Raw genomic sequence first — 14,313 nt, forward strand, 5'->3', positions numbered from 1 at the left:
AAGGGTGACAGCTTATAATACATCATCGTCACAGCCACAGCCTCCCTAAGAGGTGTCTATTCTTGCAGCCGATCTAGTTTGCTGTTTGTTGATCCAGATTTCACTACAGGCACAGTTTAAGTATTTCCCCCACATGCTGGGTATTGCCAGGGGAATCAGCAGGGTCCTTCAGGTGACAGACTTTGAAGTTATCCAGTCCAAGGAAGAAGACACATGGCCCATTTTACTGCAGATTTCTCTAACCACAGTTGTGCTGTTCAAGCACAAGTTTGGCTGTACAAGAAATTCTCTAATGCATGGAAACATTAACATGCGAGTAGGAGCTGGACAACACTAAGCAGCTCTCAGAGCCTCTAATTTAATACAATGAACAGAAAGATTTCGATCAATTTAGTGCATTTTCTACACACCAGTTTAAGACTTGTAGCATTTGGGAGGAATTGACTGGCATCAATAACACTGTCAGACTCCAGAACGCATTAGAGAACACTGACACAGAAGTTTGATCCACTTTTGAGTGCAGGACAAAAATACCATGTTCCACTAGAGACTGTGTCTCCTTTAAAATCTGCCCAGACTTTGGGTCACCTGCCAACATCTTTAAAACCAGGATTTTCTGTTTTCCTTTAGTATGCAATAGTTGTATTCTGTTACTGAGCTACGTTAGAAAAAGGGTCAAAGACGTTCTTGGTGCTATGATAACAACCACACGTGAACGTTCTGATCTGCACATTTAGCCTTCTGTGCAAAAACTGAGGTATTACAGTGCTTAATAAATAATTGCTGTTACACTTTTATCAATATTAGAAGTGTTTTTTTCCCCAAAAAAGTAAGTACTGTGTAAGAGTTAGGTGAACAATAAAATGTCCTCTGCTGAAGATATTGTTAAGAATTCTTATTTGCTAGACTTTCAATAATTAAAATCTGCCTAAATAAATTACTCCCTGCTGCCCTAAGTTAATTATGTATAAAAGATATCATTGTTGGTGACTCTCTTGTTTTGATGATGATATTGAGTCAGACACCTAAAAGAACAATTAAATTCAATGCTAAGCAACTTATTTATGTTTGGCTTACCACTGTTATTAATAAGAACATTATTTTAGTGACTGCCTGCTGAGAGCTCAGCTCCTGGACAACAGTTGTTTTATAATTAATGTTTTCTTCCTACTGGCATGTTTCTTCAACTCTCTTTCTTCATATTCTCAGTTTTTCAAAGTATAGTAATAGTATTTAGTGCATCAGAAAGCCTTTGTTCAAGAATAGTTTGAGCATGCAAGAAATCAGCATCACAACAGCATTATTTTGCATTTTTGTTAATAACTATTAGCCTTTCTACAATGCTTTTCCATCACGGGTTTCAGAGTTTAAAAAACAATATTCAGAACCTTTACCTATATTTTATGGATAAGGAAACTGAGGCACAAAAGTAAGCAACTTATCTAAAACCTCCTAGTAAGCCAGTGGCAGAATCAGGAGCAGAATTAATTTCCGCATTAATGCTTTGAGGTCAGGAAACAATCAAGGGATGAACAGGAACGGAAGGGAACCCAAATCAGTAGAGCTACAATACATACCAGCCATGGCTCTGCCTTAGAAAACATCCTATATTCTCATAAGTTGTGATTTCTCAAGCAGGGTGTGGACTCTGGCAGAACAGTCTGAGGAGAGTTGCACCAATTTTGTAGTATTGCTGGTCCTCCACTATACACATCCTATAGGTTTCACCCTTCAGAATTACCATTGCACAAGCTGAAAAAGGGCACAAAGCTATTCCACACCCGTGCGATAACAATAACAGATTTTCATTTTCACTGCTGCTATTGAAGAGCTTGATGACCTAGCATATCAAATGTTTAAAATTTGGAAAGACTGTGAGGAATAACATGCCCATTTGTGAATTTGTTTGTAAGCGTGTGTCAACTGCATGATGAAACCAAAACCGCCAATGCTTAGTGAGTCAGCATCCAAGCCAGCATCAGGACTGAGAGAGTTCATAGTGTTTAGGGAAAATTTCTAGAGTCAAGGGGATGGCAATAAATACACAATGTGTTTAATGTAGTACCTGGGTGCGTGAAGACTTAGAAGCCACCAGATGAAGCAAAGTCAGATGCTGTGCTTTTTTAATGCATACATTTTTAAAGGCAGAATAGGCTAGGCCAGGGGGGAAAAATAAAAATAAAATCAGCCTGCAGCAACTTCCTGCTCAAGAATCTAATGGGAACAGTATCTTGGATTCACCTGTCCTGCCTCCAGTTCTGAGTGTGTGCTTATGTATGTATTTGCAAGCCAGCTCTGCAGTGAGTGAAAGAATTATGCTGAAAATTAGTACTATGTATTTTGGAAAAAAAAAAATACGAAAATGTGGGACAAAACTTTCACAAAATCCTCAATCATGGTAGTTGGACTTCATTTAATTCCTCAAGAGCGTACATCCAGATTTGCTTTTGACTTCAGCGTAGCCACATGCTCATGGTTTACAGAGGAGTCCAATTTTCACCCACAGTGTCTTGTATTCTAAAAACTCAACCATTACTTCATTAAGCCTTACGTTGTTTAAAAATAATTAATGTAGAAATATAACTGTTTGCCCAAAGACATACTGCAACTCAGTAGCAGAGCTGGCTGTCAAAGTCAACAAAGTTGTTTGGGGTTGTTTTACTGCACTTCTACTACAAGCTTCCATTCTGCAGCCCACCTTTTGTGTTACTCCTTTTCATTTATTTATCCAGGAGAAAAACAAGCTTTTCCTGAAGAACTTTTTATTTTATATTCCTCTTGAAGCTATTCTGAGGATTTGCCTCCCAGGAAACCACAGAGCCATCATTTTGTAAAGGCTACTTGAGCATTTGTTCACTAATACCAGTCTGCTGTACCAAAGCAACTGGTCGACAAATAGGGGCTCCACTCTAATACAAGTAAACCTGAACAAGTCATAAAACTTCTACAAACTCGTGAAGGGAGAACGCCTAAGTGAAAGACATTGACCTCATCCAGCTCCTGCTGAAGCCAGGGGAGCAGTGCTGCCTATCACTGCACAGGCACTGAGCCTAGCACAGACCTCTTTTTGTCTGCTTCAGGCAATCCCAAGAGCATTAGAGGAGACAAATGGATTTATTTTTTTTTTGGTGGGCAAGAACAAAACAGAAACCACTGGCAGCAACATCCTGTCTTCTGTAATATGCCTGAGGCTCACTGTACAAGTAAGTTTTCCGTTTTCATCTTCCTAATGCTATTTTTAGAACATATTGGCAGTGCCAGATGTCTCTTTCAAAGGTTGGACTCTCTAGAACTGAAGTTAGATTTATAACCATGTGCAGATGTTGAAGATGACAGGCCTGTGGGAAAAGCCCCCCATTGTTAAGATGACATTGTTCAAAAAGCCTGTTTAAAATAGTTACTCACAGCATCTTGAGTATTTCAACATAACAGCCAAGGATCCTGTCTGCCTGGGCACTCAGCTCAATGCTCATGGTGCTGCAGGTAGGACTGACCATCAAGCAATCAATCAGGTTGGGCTCACTGTCATTGCCAACGTTGGCTGTCATCTTCTGATTAGCTGTGTTGTTGCGCTCCACTTCCACATGGATCTCATTTGAAGTGACAATAACTGGTTTGAGACGGGATTCAGTCAAGGTGGCCTCTTGAGAGACCAGGTCAGGACTTGTGTGAAGAAGGCGGAGGGGGAGATTAGGCTTTCGGTCGCACTGCTGCTGGCAGCCATTCCGAATTTCCTTCAGGCTTGGAGAATTGTCTCGACTGAATTTTAAAAATAAACAAACAATTTCAATAGACAGACATAACAGCAGAAAGCAGGAGAGAGAGTGCAACACTGAGAAGCCAAGATCTTTTGCAATTTCCCACTGCATTTCACCCCAGCCCACCGGATTGCTTTCTTCTGTGTAATCGGATTACTGAAATCAATTAAAAATATTAAAAGTCTCCAATAGGGCTGTTCTGCAGCCCCTATTCTACAAAGATTCAAGCTTTTCATTACTCTAATTGACATGACAGTTTAGTATAAAGGTGAACTTTCCCATCCAAGTTGTGCAAAGCTGTAACAGAATCCATGCCCAAGTATGTATCTGGCTACAGTACATGCCCAGACATTTGTCTGCAGCCCTCGTGTCTGGAATTTTTGTTGGACACTAAGCAGCCCCTGTCCGTGCTCTACCATGAGGAAAGTCAGATAGGCATAAACAAACAGGAAACATAGCAGAGGGGAACCCTCAGTGTCTACTGGAAACTGGCTCGTGTGTCAAGAACTGCGGCATCTATTTTGCAGTAAGTGAAGAATCAAATTTTCCACAATAATGGAGAGAGCATTGTGAAACCAGCTCAGGTTCAAAGCTGTAGATACACAGGGATTTACACACAACCCTTTCTTCAAGATCTCACCCGTCCCTTTGCTTTAGGTGTAACACACAATTCATGTGCCAGACAGGCAGCGAAATGGACACTGCTCCGGGTAGTGCTTAATTCCCAGAGACTCTTGTGGAGCACTCTCGTCTTCTGCTGGCCTAAAAAGGCAGGTTACAGCTGCAGTCTGCCTTAGAGGAGTATCTCAACGGCAGCCAAGATCAGCATGCAGCTGGCTGTTGAGCTTCATCCTGGAAGTTACTGCAGCTTGCAGTACTTCTGTACTGGGAACTGCTGAGCTCCTTACATCACCAGCACTGCCCGCATTTTCAAGCATGGGAGCCAAACATGTGCCATAACAGATTGCCACACTCGCTGCCTCAAAACATGCCACAGTGAGTACAAGTGAATGAAGGTTCAGCATCTTTCAGGTTTTCAAGTACCTCGAGTGTAACAAATATAATCACATATGTACAAAACCATGCATGTGATTGACCAGAAGTCCCACATGTAACGCTAGCAATGAGCAGAGTGAGAATGAAGACACGGTCTCACATACCTACACCCATTCTCACACCAATCTTGTTTACAGATGCCATGGATTTGGAAGTGAGTAACATGCGGTCAGCTGGGAATTCATACTGACCTGTTGATAAATTCCTCGTAACACGAATAAATGGCTGCTAAGCAGACGGCTACAAGATTCGGCAGGACCCTGGGATGGGGGCATTGTCCAGTTGGACCATGCATGCTGAAAAACAAAAAGCAAGATGACATCATTGTGAGAAAGATTTCTGTGGGCAAAAACAGTCAGACAGAACGAGGTGCCAGAACTGGATAGACAGCCTTGGGGAATCTTCAGATGGGCCATAACAGAGAGTTATTTTAACCCTGTAAATCCCTACCCAATGGCCCTATTTATGAACAAGGCTAAGCTGCATCCTCAGTTTATTTGATGTGGTATCTCTACAGTCCCCCCCCAAATCTCACACATGACCGAGCATTATGTGGTCTAAAGCTAATGGGAATCTCTCTGTAGAGGCTCCGAGTCTAAATGTATGAAAAGAATGTACACACAGCAAAGTCCATTTGCTTCCAGTGTGTAACTATGCAGAAAACCCCAGCCATAACTAAGAATTAGGTGCTTTGTGGGTTTTGGTTTTTTTTTTTTCAGGAAAAAAAAAAAAAGGAAGAGAGAGAGAGACTTTAGCAACATTGCCTCATGGTTCTAAACTACTTGCTGTTTGCCAGTACTAAAAAACACCAGCTACTCTTAACAGCTAGTTAAGACATGAGCAGGGCTGGGAGAAGTTACACAGCGAAGCACATACACAAGACTCAAAATACACCATAAATTAAATGTAACTTACCTCTGAATAAACTTCTTCACCACCTCCATTCCAGCATTCAGCTCATTCAAAGCCAGAATATACTCCTGAGTAAACAGCCGCAATCGAGGACACTTCCCAAAATCCTGTCCAAAAAGGAGAGACTCAGTGAAGTTGGTGAAACACGCCTGCAATGTACATCAAAACTGTGGGTTTTCAAAAGAAATCAACTCAAACACAACCAAATTCACTTTGCTATTATGCTGAGAACTTCAAGAGCACAGTATCACTGCATGCTGAAGTAACCTTCTTCCCACTAATAATGACATGCTTTCCAATTCTTCTTTCCCCCATGAAAGACCCACCTTGAAACAAAAGACATACTTAATGAAAGAAAAAAAAAACCCTACCTGCACTTACATTTCTTTTGTACACTTCACTTTATACCTTTATTTTGAAATGCATTTTTTGTTGTTTTGCATTTTTGCTTCCACTCATAATGGCAGTCTTTAGAAATGCAACTCAAAAATAGTTTTTTACTTCCATGTTTGACATCATATCTATTCCGCTTTTATAGAAAATCTTTTTGACAAGCGATCAATAAGTGATCAACTATAAAAGCAGAGATCAGTTCTTTCTCCAGGGATTTTACTCCAGCTACAATGTGAATTTGACAGGTAAGCTCAACAGTCACTTACTTCAAATCCTGCAGTTGGAACGGCACCTGCTAACTGAAATCTTGCATCTCCTCACATCACCTGCTATTTTTAGATGTGAAAGGAGTAAAATCTGCTGTCTGGTGCATGTTATTCCACAGCACGTTTCTTCACATTTACACAGGTGTAACCTTATTACACAGGTGTTACAGAACTACAAAGCTAAATTTCCAAGCAGTGAACAAGGCCCACTGAGGACAAATAAGCCGTCCCAGTTATCCCTCAAGCAGCTGGCTGTGGAAGAAGAGTCATCCTGAAAAAATAAATGGCAACTGAAATTTTAAAGAAATGCCACAAGTGGTAATGAACTGGTGGTCTATAAAAGGGAAGATACACTTCCAAAGCACTGAAACCTTCTGTTACTTATTTTGGTTTCAGGCACTTCTATAGCACAACCTATATTAAAATCTCACAGGTGTTACAGCTAGAGAAAATTACCAAAAATGTGAATACAAGCCTAGGCAGAACAATGTCTCCTTCAAGTGTAAGTGTCACTCTTTGCTAGTACTGAATGGCTACCTGGTAACTTCACCCAGCAAAGGGACTGCGGGCGATTCCACAGTTGGTATTACAATTAAAATCATTAAACTTCTAACAACTCCTCCTGGCAGGTGCAAATACACTTGGTTCAAGGGCACAAGACCATGTGTGCTTCATATATCATTTGGTGCCATTTAATTTCATGAACACTCCTTGCGAGATAGCTTTTGCAGTTGAAATTTATTAAATTTTTCAACACATGTAGGTGTCATAACTGAAGTTAGAACGAAAGTCCAAGAGATCATAAAGAGGATGTAATTGTTGACCGCTCTAAAATAAAATATCTCTCTAAATATCATATGATGCCCTGTCACCATACCAGGTACAGAACAACACATGCTATCAATATTGTTTGCTCCAAAAAAAAACCCCAAACCCCCAATAGTGCTTATATTCAAACATTTGGGCTGAGCCTACAAACAGCTGAAACTCAAAGGTACTGACAGGTTGCTGAGCACTCCCCAAACAACTCAGCATACAATAGTCTCCAGTCCTGCCCGTAACCAGTAGTATCAGCAAGACAAAAAGCCATCCTTGTTCTTTTGAGATTTGAAAATGATAGGTAAATGAAGCACTCTTTCCCCATTTTATAGGTGGGAAACTGTGGAACAAAACTTGTCGTGAACTAATCAAAGACCACAGAGCAAATTAGCAGCAAAGGTGGGAACAGACAGCTAGGTCTTCTGCTCTAAGTACACTGAGTTGCATGGGCCTCCTAAGGTTATGAAATTTACTGCCAACAACACTGTCCCCCCTAAAGGATAACTTTATTTACATGCGCATGCACACACATTCTCTAAAAGACTATTCAGTACAGAAGTCCCTGGAGAGCTGTAAAGTGCTCAAATCCACTCCAATTAATATATGACACCGTAAATTCTCTGACTACACACTGCGGTACAGACATGTTGATTTTCAATCTGCAAATGTTAAGTATGGTAAATATACCCAATTCTCTGAAGCTAACCAAATACAAGCATTACACTATGCATTTAGATTTTATTTGAGACCCCTCAAGAGCTCTGGATGCTTTAAAAAAATCAGTCTGGAATCCAAGAATAACATTCACAGAATGTTTCATTGAACACTACAGAATATTCAAAAATGTTTACATGTCTGCAGAGTGCAGGCACTGAGCCAGGAATACGACCTTTTTGCCATCTTGGGCTTTCTACCTAGTTCTGTAAACTCAAGGAGTTAAATAATAATACTGTTGTAAAAATAAGAAATATGAACTGGTTTATACTGGGTTGATGCTATACACAGCACAACAGTGGATAGTCTCTAAAATTATATCAGTTAGTGAAAAGAAGTTGATTGTGTAGTTACAGAGGTATGAGACCCATCCTTGAGATCACAGCCAAGTCAACTGCCTTAAATATTTTATTTTATTGATTTGTTACTCTTTGCCACAGCATTGTGAAGTAAAATTTCCATGGCAGGAAACTTAATATGCCACAAAGGATGGAGGGCTGGTAAACACCCAGACCTCTCTTAGGAAAGGAGTACAGATCATGTAAGAATATCTTCAGAGTTGGAGGGGGCGGGGGGGGGAATCTGGTATACAGGGTGGAGAGAGCAAATCTGGCAGGGCAGTCTGCTAGCATTTATTTCAATCACTAGCAAGGAATTCATCGGCAATGAAAAGAGAGAGAGCCTGGGAGGGAACAACCATAAAATGACAGAGTACATGATTCCTGGAACAAGAAGGAAGAAGAATAGCAGAAAAGTGTAAGGAAATTCAGGAAACCTAGGTAAGAACTCATTGGATGTGAGTCTAAAGCAAAATGGAAATCCAGAGAGCTGGGGCTGTCTTAAAAGAAAAAATGTTGAGGGCCTCAGCTCAAAATCAACAAAGTCCCTATTCCGACTTTGTTATTTAATTGATTCTAAACCATTATAACTACACGGATGGCATGCAGGGAGTAAATAAGGAGCCAAGAGCCAGGTGGGAGAGAGCTGGAGCTCCATATGCTGGCACTGCTACCAAAAGAAGCGTTCCTCAAATCATGGCTTTGCTTAGATGCTTTTGGAAGTCCCACTGAATGCTTATTAATTCTGCATTTATAAAGCAACACACAGTTAAATGCAGCATTCACAGTTTGGGAGGTTAGATTTAGGTATCACAGAGCTTTGTTCATTACAGGCGACAGAGCAGCTGCAAATTATGAAAGGTATCCAGTAAGGTTCTCCAAACTGACCAAGTTCCCGGTAACACATGCACTCACCATGTTGTGTTTGAGAATCCTCTGTACCACTGGTGTGAACACTTCTATCACAACCATGGACCGCGGGCGCTCTCGGCAGTGCTGTAATGAGCAACAAGTCATTTCGTGCGCTGCAGAAATTATGATGATGGGTATCCTCTGGCTTCACACCCCATGCATGGATTACCCCAAGATTAACAAAATCCAAGAGCTAAATTAATCTTCCCTGGGATTAGCATACTCATAACACTGCTCTCTCCTATGGATTTGCTGGCATCTAATAGAAGATTACCATGGGAGCTCATGAACTACATGAATTCCTTTCCCTACTGCCTATTCTTCACAAAACTCCCTGGAATGTAGTATTTTTGGGACTTCTACCCCTTCTGTCAAATTTGGTTGAAACTTGCCAGCAGTTTCAAAAGTAAAGGGACTGGGGACAAAAAGATATGTAGACACAGGCAGTGTAATGGCATAAACCTCCTTTCCTTGGGATCCAGGCTAAAAACCTGTGGTGGATCTTGGAGGGTACCAACAAGCCACTCTCCCATCACAGGCTAAAACATGCAATCATCATGTATCAGTCAGAGTAATTTAAGTTGGGAAGGCCCTTTGGAGGTCATCTGGTCCAACCCCCTGCTCAAGGCAGGGTCAATTTTGAAGATACAGTAGACTTCTCATTAGCCTTGTCCATTTCAGTTCTGAAGAGAAGTCCATAACCTGCTTCCCTTCCTGCAACTATACACAGCCCATCCCACACATTTAAAGATGATTAGGTACCCACCTCTGATGGAAACCAAAGGCAAAAAAACCAGCAATAAAAGTGCCTTGAGTCCGAGGCTAGATATGACCCTAAGACTGGCTTATAAAAATGCAAGTCAGAGGTGTTTTTGAAACTCGACTTAGTTTCTGTAGGAAGAAGCTGCTGCTGAATACCTCTGGATGGGAATTATAAGCAGCATCCAGAATGTTTGACAAATGTATACCCAGTCATCAGTAAGCACATTTAAGCAGACTTGAAACTGAAACACAAACAGGCCTAGAGGAAAAGTAGTCTTCAAATCCAGAAGCTCCGCAATCCAAAGTACTCAGAAGTTTATGGAAAGGATGCCAAATGCAGCACAAGCATGGATTTACCAGAATAGAGGATGGGTCCTTATGATCTTCCCATTGCCACTACCCAATGACATAATACCTTTAGGGCTGAGTTGTGCATCACATTACCAACTCATCTGAACACAGTGACTCCAGTGATATTTGCATTAGCTGAATAGAACATGCAGCAGGACATTTCTTGTACCCAGACTGAGGTGTGGGAGTCTGAAGATTTTAACTCTCACAGAGTACCAGGACTGTGCGGTCTGATGTACTAAGGATATGGATCTATTTATCATAACAGTGCTGTTAACTATTCCAATATCATTGGCTGTTGACCAAAAGCTGAAATCAGTTTGGGCATGAGGTAAGGAGTTAAAGAAAAGAACAACCACCCCCCTCAAAGAATTACACTTATATACAACTACGAGATTTCAGAAAGCAAAGCTGTTCTGATACCTTGCAGAAGAATTCACAGAGGTCAGGAGGAGGATGGTTGTTTTCCAGCAAAGGTGCAATTGCCTTTAAAAAGAAAGAGAGAGAAAAATTTAATTAGAGGACTGCAACTGGAGTAAGCATTTTGCGGGGAAATATTTTTTCTTGAAAAAAAAAGCTTACTTTTAAAAAAGAAGGACAAAAGCATCAATAGAGAAATTAGAAGTGGACTGTGTGTTTATTTTACGCTGAAGTGTAAGCTCAAGGTCACCTCTGCCATGAATCCTCTGGAAAATCTTCCTTTTAACTACATGAGTGTAAATACATAAAACACAGCAAAGGAATACAATTTTTATAATGGTTTAAATGAAAACAGGAGCAGACCAATTGTTTGAGGATGTGCTACAGCAAGGATGAATCTGGCTCACTGTTTCAGTTATAACATCTCCCTAAAAGAAAATACTGAAAAACACCACACGCACACACACCCTTTATGAAAGAGTTTGAGCTCTTTTTTTTGAGAAATAACTCACTAAAAGCAGCATAGCACTGTTCTTACCTTGGAGGACCCCATTCATCAAAATCAAGCATCCAACTTTGTGAAAGCTGAGATCAACAATTCCTTCTTTGCTGCTACGCAAACCAATGTGCTTATGCTCGGTAAATACATTAGAGGTCATACCTGCCACTGAGGGTGTAATGAACTTATGTTGTTTTTACTTCCTTTGCAAATTAGAAAATGGTACTAGAATAATATATTCTCTCTATGTGATGGTGCCTCCGGGCTTTTCCTGTCTTGAGCTAGAGGGATTCCCAGTACCCATTTAAAAGTAAGATTCTAAACACAGCAGCTAGGACATTTTGTATTAAGCAACTGAACACCAGATATTTTATCTGGATGGCATCTGGAGTTTTACTAAGGCAGCCTGCTTTGGTTTTTGCTCTCCCTCTTGTCTCCTCAAGGATTTCAGCCCCGGCAAGTCTGCTTGCTATGACTGTGTTTCACAATAGCCGCTTTCACACACAAACAGGTCAAGATTAATGTGAATTTTAACAATGAAACCCAAGCACATCTGCAAAGATCTGGTTTTGTTACTCGTAACATTTGTGAAGTTTCTGTTTATTATCATGTGCCATCCTTCTGCAACTATTCACTCTTCCTCTGGTGGTGGTCCAGCAACAGTAGACTAATGGAGAATGTGACACTACTCAGTGAGACTAGAATATCCTTGCTACCCATCCAACACCTGAGCTAAAGATCTTCCTTGAACCCATCTTTTGGAGTGTTTGCTATAAGACCTGCCAAACCACAGGAGCCATGTATTGCAAAATCACCAAGTGTTTACACCTGACTGGTAACTGTCAGTGGATCACTGCATCAGAGATGTAACTGATTGGTTTTCAGCTTAAGAAAAATGAGCTTTATTGTTTCAGCCCAGTCCTTACTGAATGTAGGGAATAACCACAACAGATACTGTCAAGCCAGTCATGGCTCCACCTGTACAGTCAGTGTGGAAGAGCGACAGCATGAAAGCACCCTGTATTTTCCTTATGTGCGCTGTGGTTAAAAGCAGAAACTTGCTGTCTTGCATTGCCGGGAAGGCATCAGTTGTAATATTGATCTGTTCCAGGACCATCTAGAGAAGGAAAGCTGGTTCCATCTGCACGGCAAATCACCGTGTACTGTTAAGATACTACATGAACACACGGTGTTAGCAATACTTCCTAAGAATAGCACAGGTTAGCTGTGTAAATGCAGTGAGCAATCAATGCCCAGAAACTGCCATCTCCTTAATGGTTCGTGCACAACATACAGAGGGGCAGGACTTGAACTGAAGAAGCCATCACCCAGAATTGATGAATAATGTAGGCTGAAAGGACCTTTGGAGGCCACCTGGTCCAACTTTCCTGCTCACAGCAGGGCCACCTTACATCTTTTATTAAAAAATCCTTCCTCCAAAACAACCAGTTGTGACTGGGGGCCTGAATTACCCTTGGCACTAGAGTAAAATGAAAGCTGTAGCAGATTTCAAAGAAAAGTAAATGCCACTTCAGAAACTTATCTCAGTGACTGATTCCAGCTAAAATGGTATCTGAAGCAGCAGTTAAACACAATTCACACCTACTGGCAGCTACATGCCACCTTGTCATTTTGTAGACAGTCACAGAGATGTGATACGATCAGGTTGTGTTGAGGTTCTAGATTAGATCACTGGCTGGGAAAATCTCCTGGAAATTACAAGTGACTGAAATTAAATTACACTGCTGGGGAACCAAGTTCCACCTCTCTGATAAATTGTTGAGATTTTATAATTTTGTTGCACAAGGAAGAGAGCTGCCATTTGATTCACTTATTTCTATGTCTAAATAAACGCAACCTACAGAAAAGTAAAAAGTTCAAGAGGGTATTTTTATAAATCAAGTAAAAAGGGGTTTAAACTGCAGCGATACATATACATATCCACGCTTACAAAAACAATCACTTGCTCACATACCATCAGCAATGGAGACATTCTGTGCATGGTAGCATTAGCCCCTCAGGAAACTACTAAGCCTAAGGGTTTTATAGGGCACATCTGGAAATGATGTTTTTTTGGCTATTTAAAGTGCATATATAGATATGAACATTGCACTGTGTAGCCTAGTAAGGAGGCCATTTTGGGAGACGATTAACCCTCAACATGCTGTGCTCTTTCATGTAAGCTGACAAACAATACAGATTTGTCCTGAGATTTTGACAGAAGGATACTCACCACAATAATGCTCTCATGGTCTTGAGTGGTTAAGTTGTTGTTCTGAAAGAGTCGAATGGAAGAAATGAATGAGCAAAGAGTACTCTGAGTTGGCACATCAGCATACACAATCCTCTTAGCTACCACCAGATGCAAGCAGAAAGGCTCAAGACTGCAAATGCTTATTTTCAGAATAAAATTCATCAAATTGAAATCATTCTCTTAAAGAAGGTGGTATACTATCCGCTACAAGGGGTTGTGCAAGCTTCCATTTCTCCCTCAGCACATTCAGATTCAAGCCACTCCAGCCATGAAAGCTGAGCTTACAAACACCAGGATGTCAGAGTAGGTCTCAATTAAAGCCAGCGATACATTTCTTAAAAATGTTTTCTTAAGACAGGCTGTATGTTTCTAAGAAAATTAATAAAAGTACTGTTGTGGTGTTGTATACCATTTGTTGGTAGTAAACTAACTCCTTCAGTTTTCCTGAAATTCCTTCTTCAGACATGGAACCAGTAATAGCCAATAAATTTACTGGAAGTCACCTATGCTACTACCTGTGCCAAAGTTTGCTTTTGGCTTTCTCAGCAGCACAATCCATTCAGAGGTGACAAGGTTGTGAGTTGCTAAGATCTTTGCCTACCGCAAGGAAAATAGCTAGCAACTTTTTTTGCTTATCATAAATCTTTGCACATCAGAACCAAGACATGAAAAACCTGCTTGGCATTACATTTCCTGTTCATGAAAAGTTAACTATTTGAAATAAATGCTATAAAAGGAGGATGGATACCTCTGAAGAAGGAAAATATTTTTCTTTGACAGAACTGGTAGTAATAAAATAGCTGCACAATGAATTTATTGGTATATACATATTGCTACAAGAATTATTGGTCATGGAAAC

General features: G+C 40.6%; 1 protein-coding gene across 2 annotated transcripts in view; it reads right to left on the reverse strand.

The window, feature by feature from the left end:
- Positions 1–14,313, reverse strand: part of CMIP (c-Maf inducing protein) — a 138,192-nt gene that overhangs the window by 21,992 nt on the left and 101,887 nt on the right. For both annotated transcript variants that reach the window (XM_075039950.1, XM_075039951.1), the window contains exons 5-10: positions 13,434–13,475; positions 10,705–10,767; positions 9,172–9,252; positions 5,730–5,833; positions 5,006–5,110; positions 3,406–3,759 (exon numbers count right to left, since the gene is read on the reverse strand). In XM_075039950.1, the coding sequence (XP_074896051.1) occupies positions 3,406–3,759; positions 5,006–5,110; positions 5,730–5,833; positions 9,172–9,252; positions 10,705–10,767; positions 13,434–13,475 (749 nt within the window). The remainder of the gene's footprint in view (positions 1–3,405; positions 3,760–5,005; positions 5,111–5,729; positions 5,834–9,171; positions 9,253–10,704; positions 10,768–13,433; positions 13,476–14,313) is intronic.

Source organism: Buteo buteo, chromosome 11 (assembly GCF_964188355.1).
Source record: "Buteo buteo chromosome 11, bButBut1.hap1.1, whole genome shotgun sequence".
NCBI classification, from domain to species: domain Eukaryota; kingdom Metazoa; phylum Chordata; class Aves; order Accipitriformes; family Accipitridae; genus Buteo; species Buteo buteo.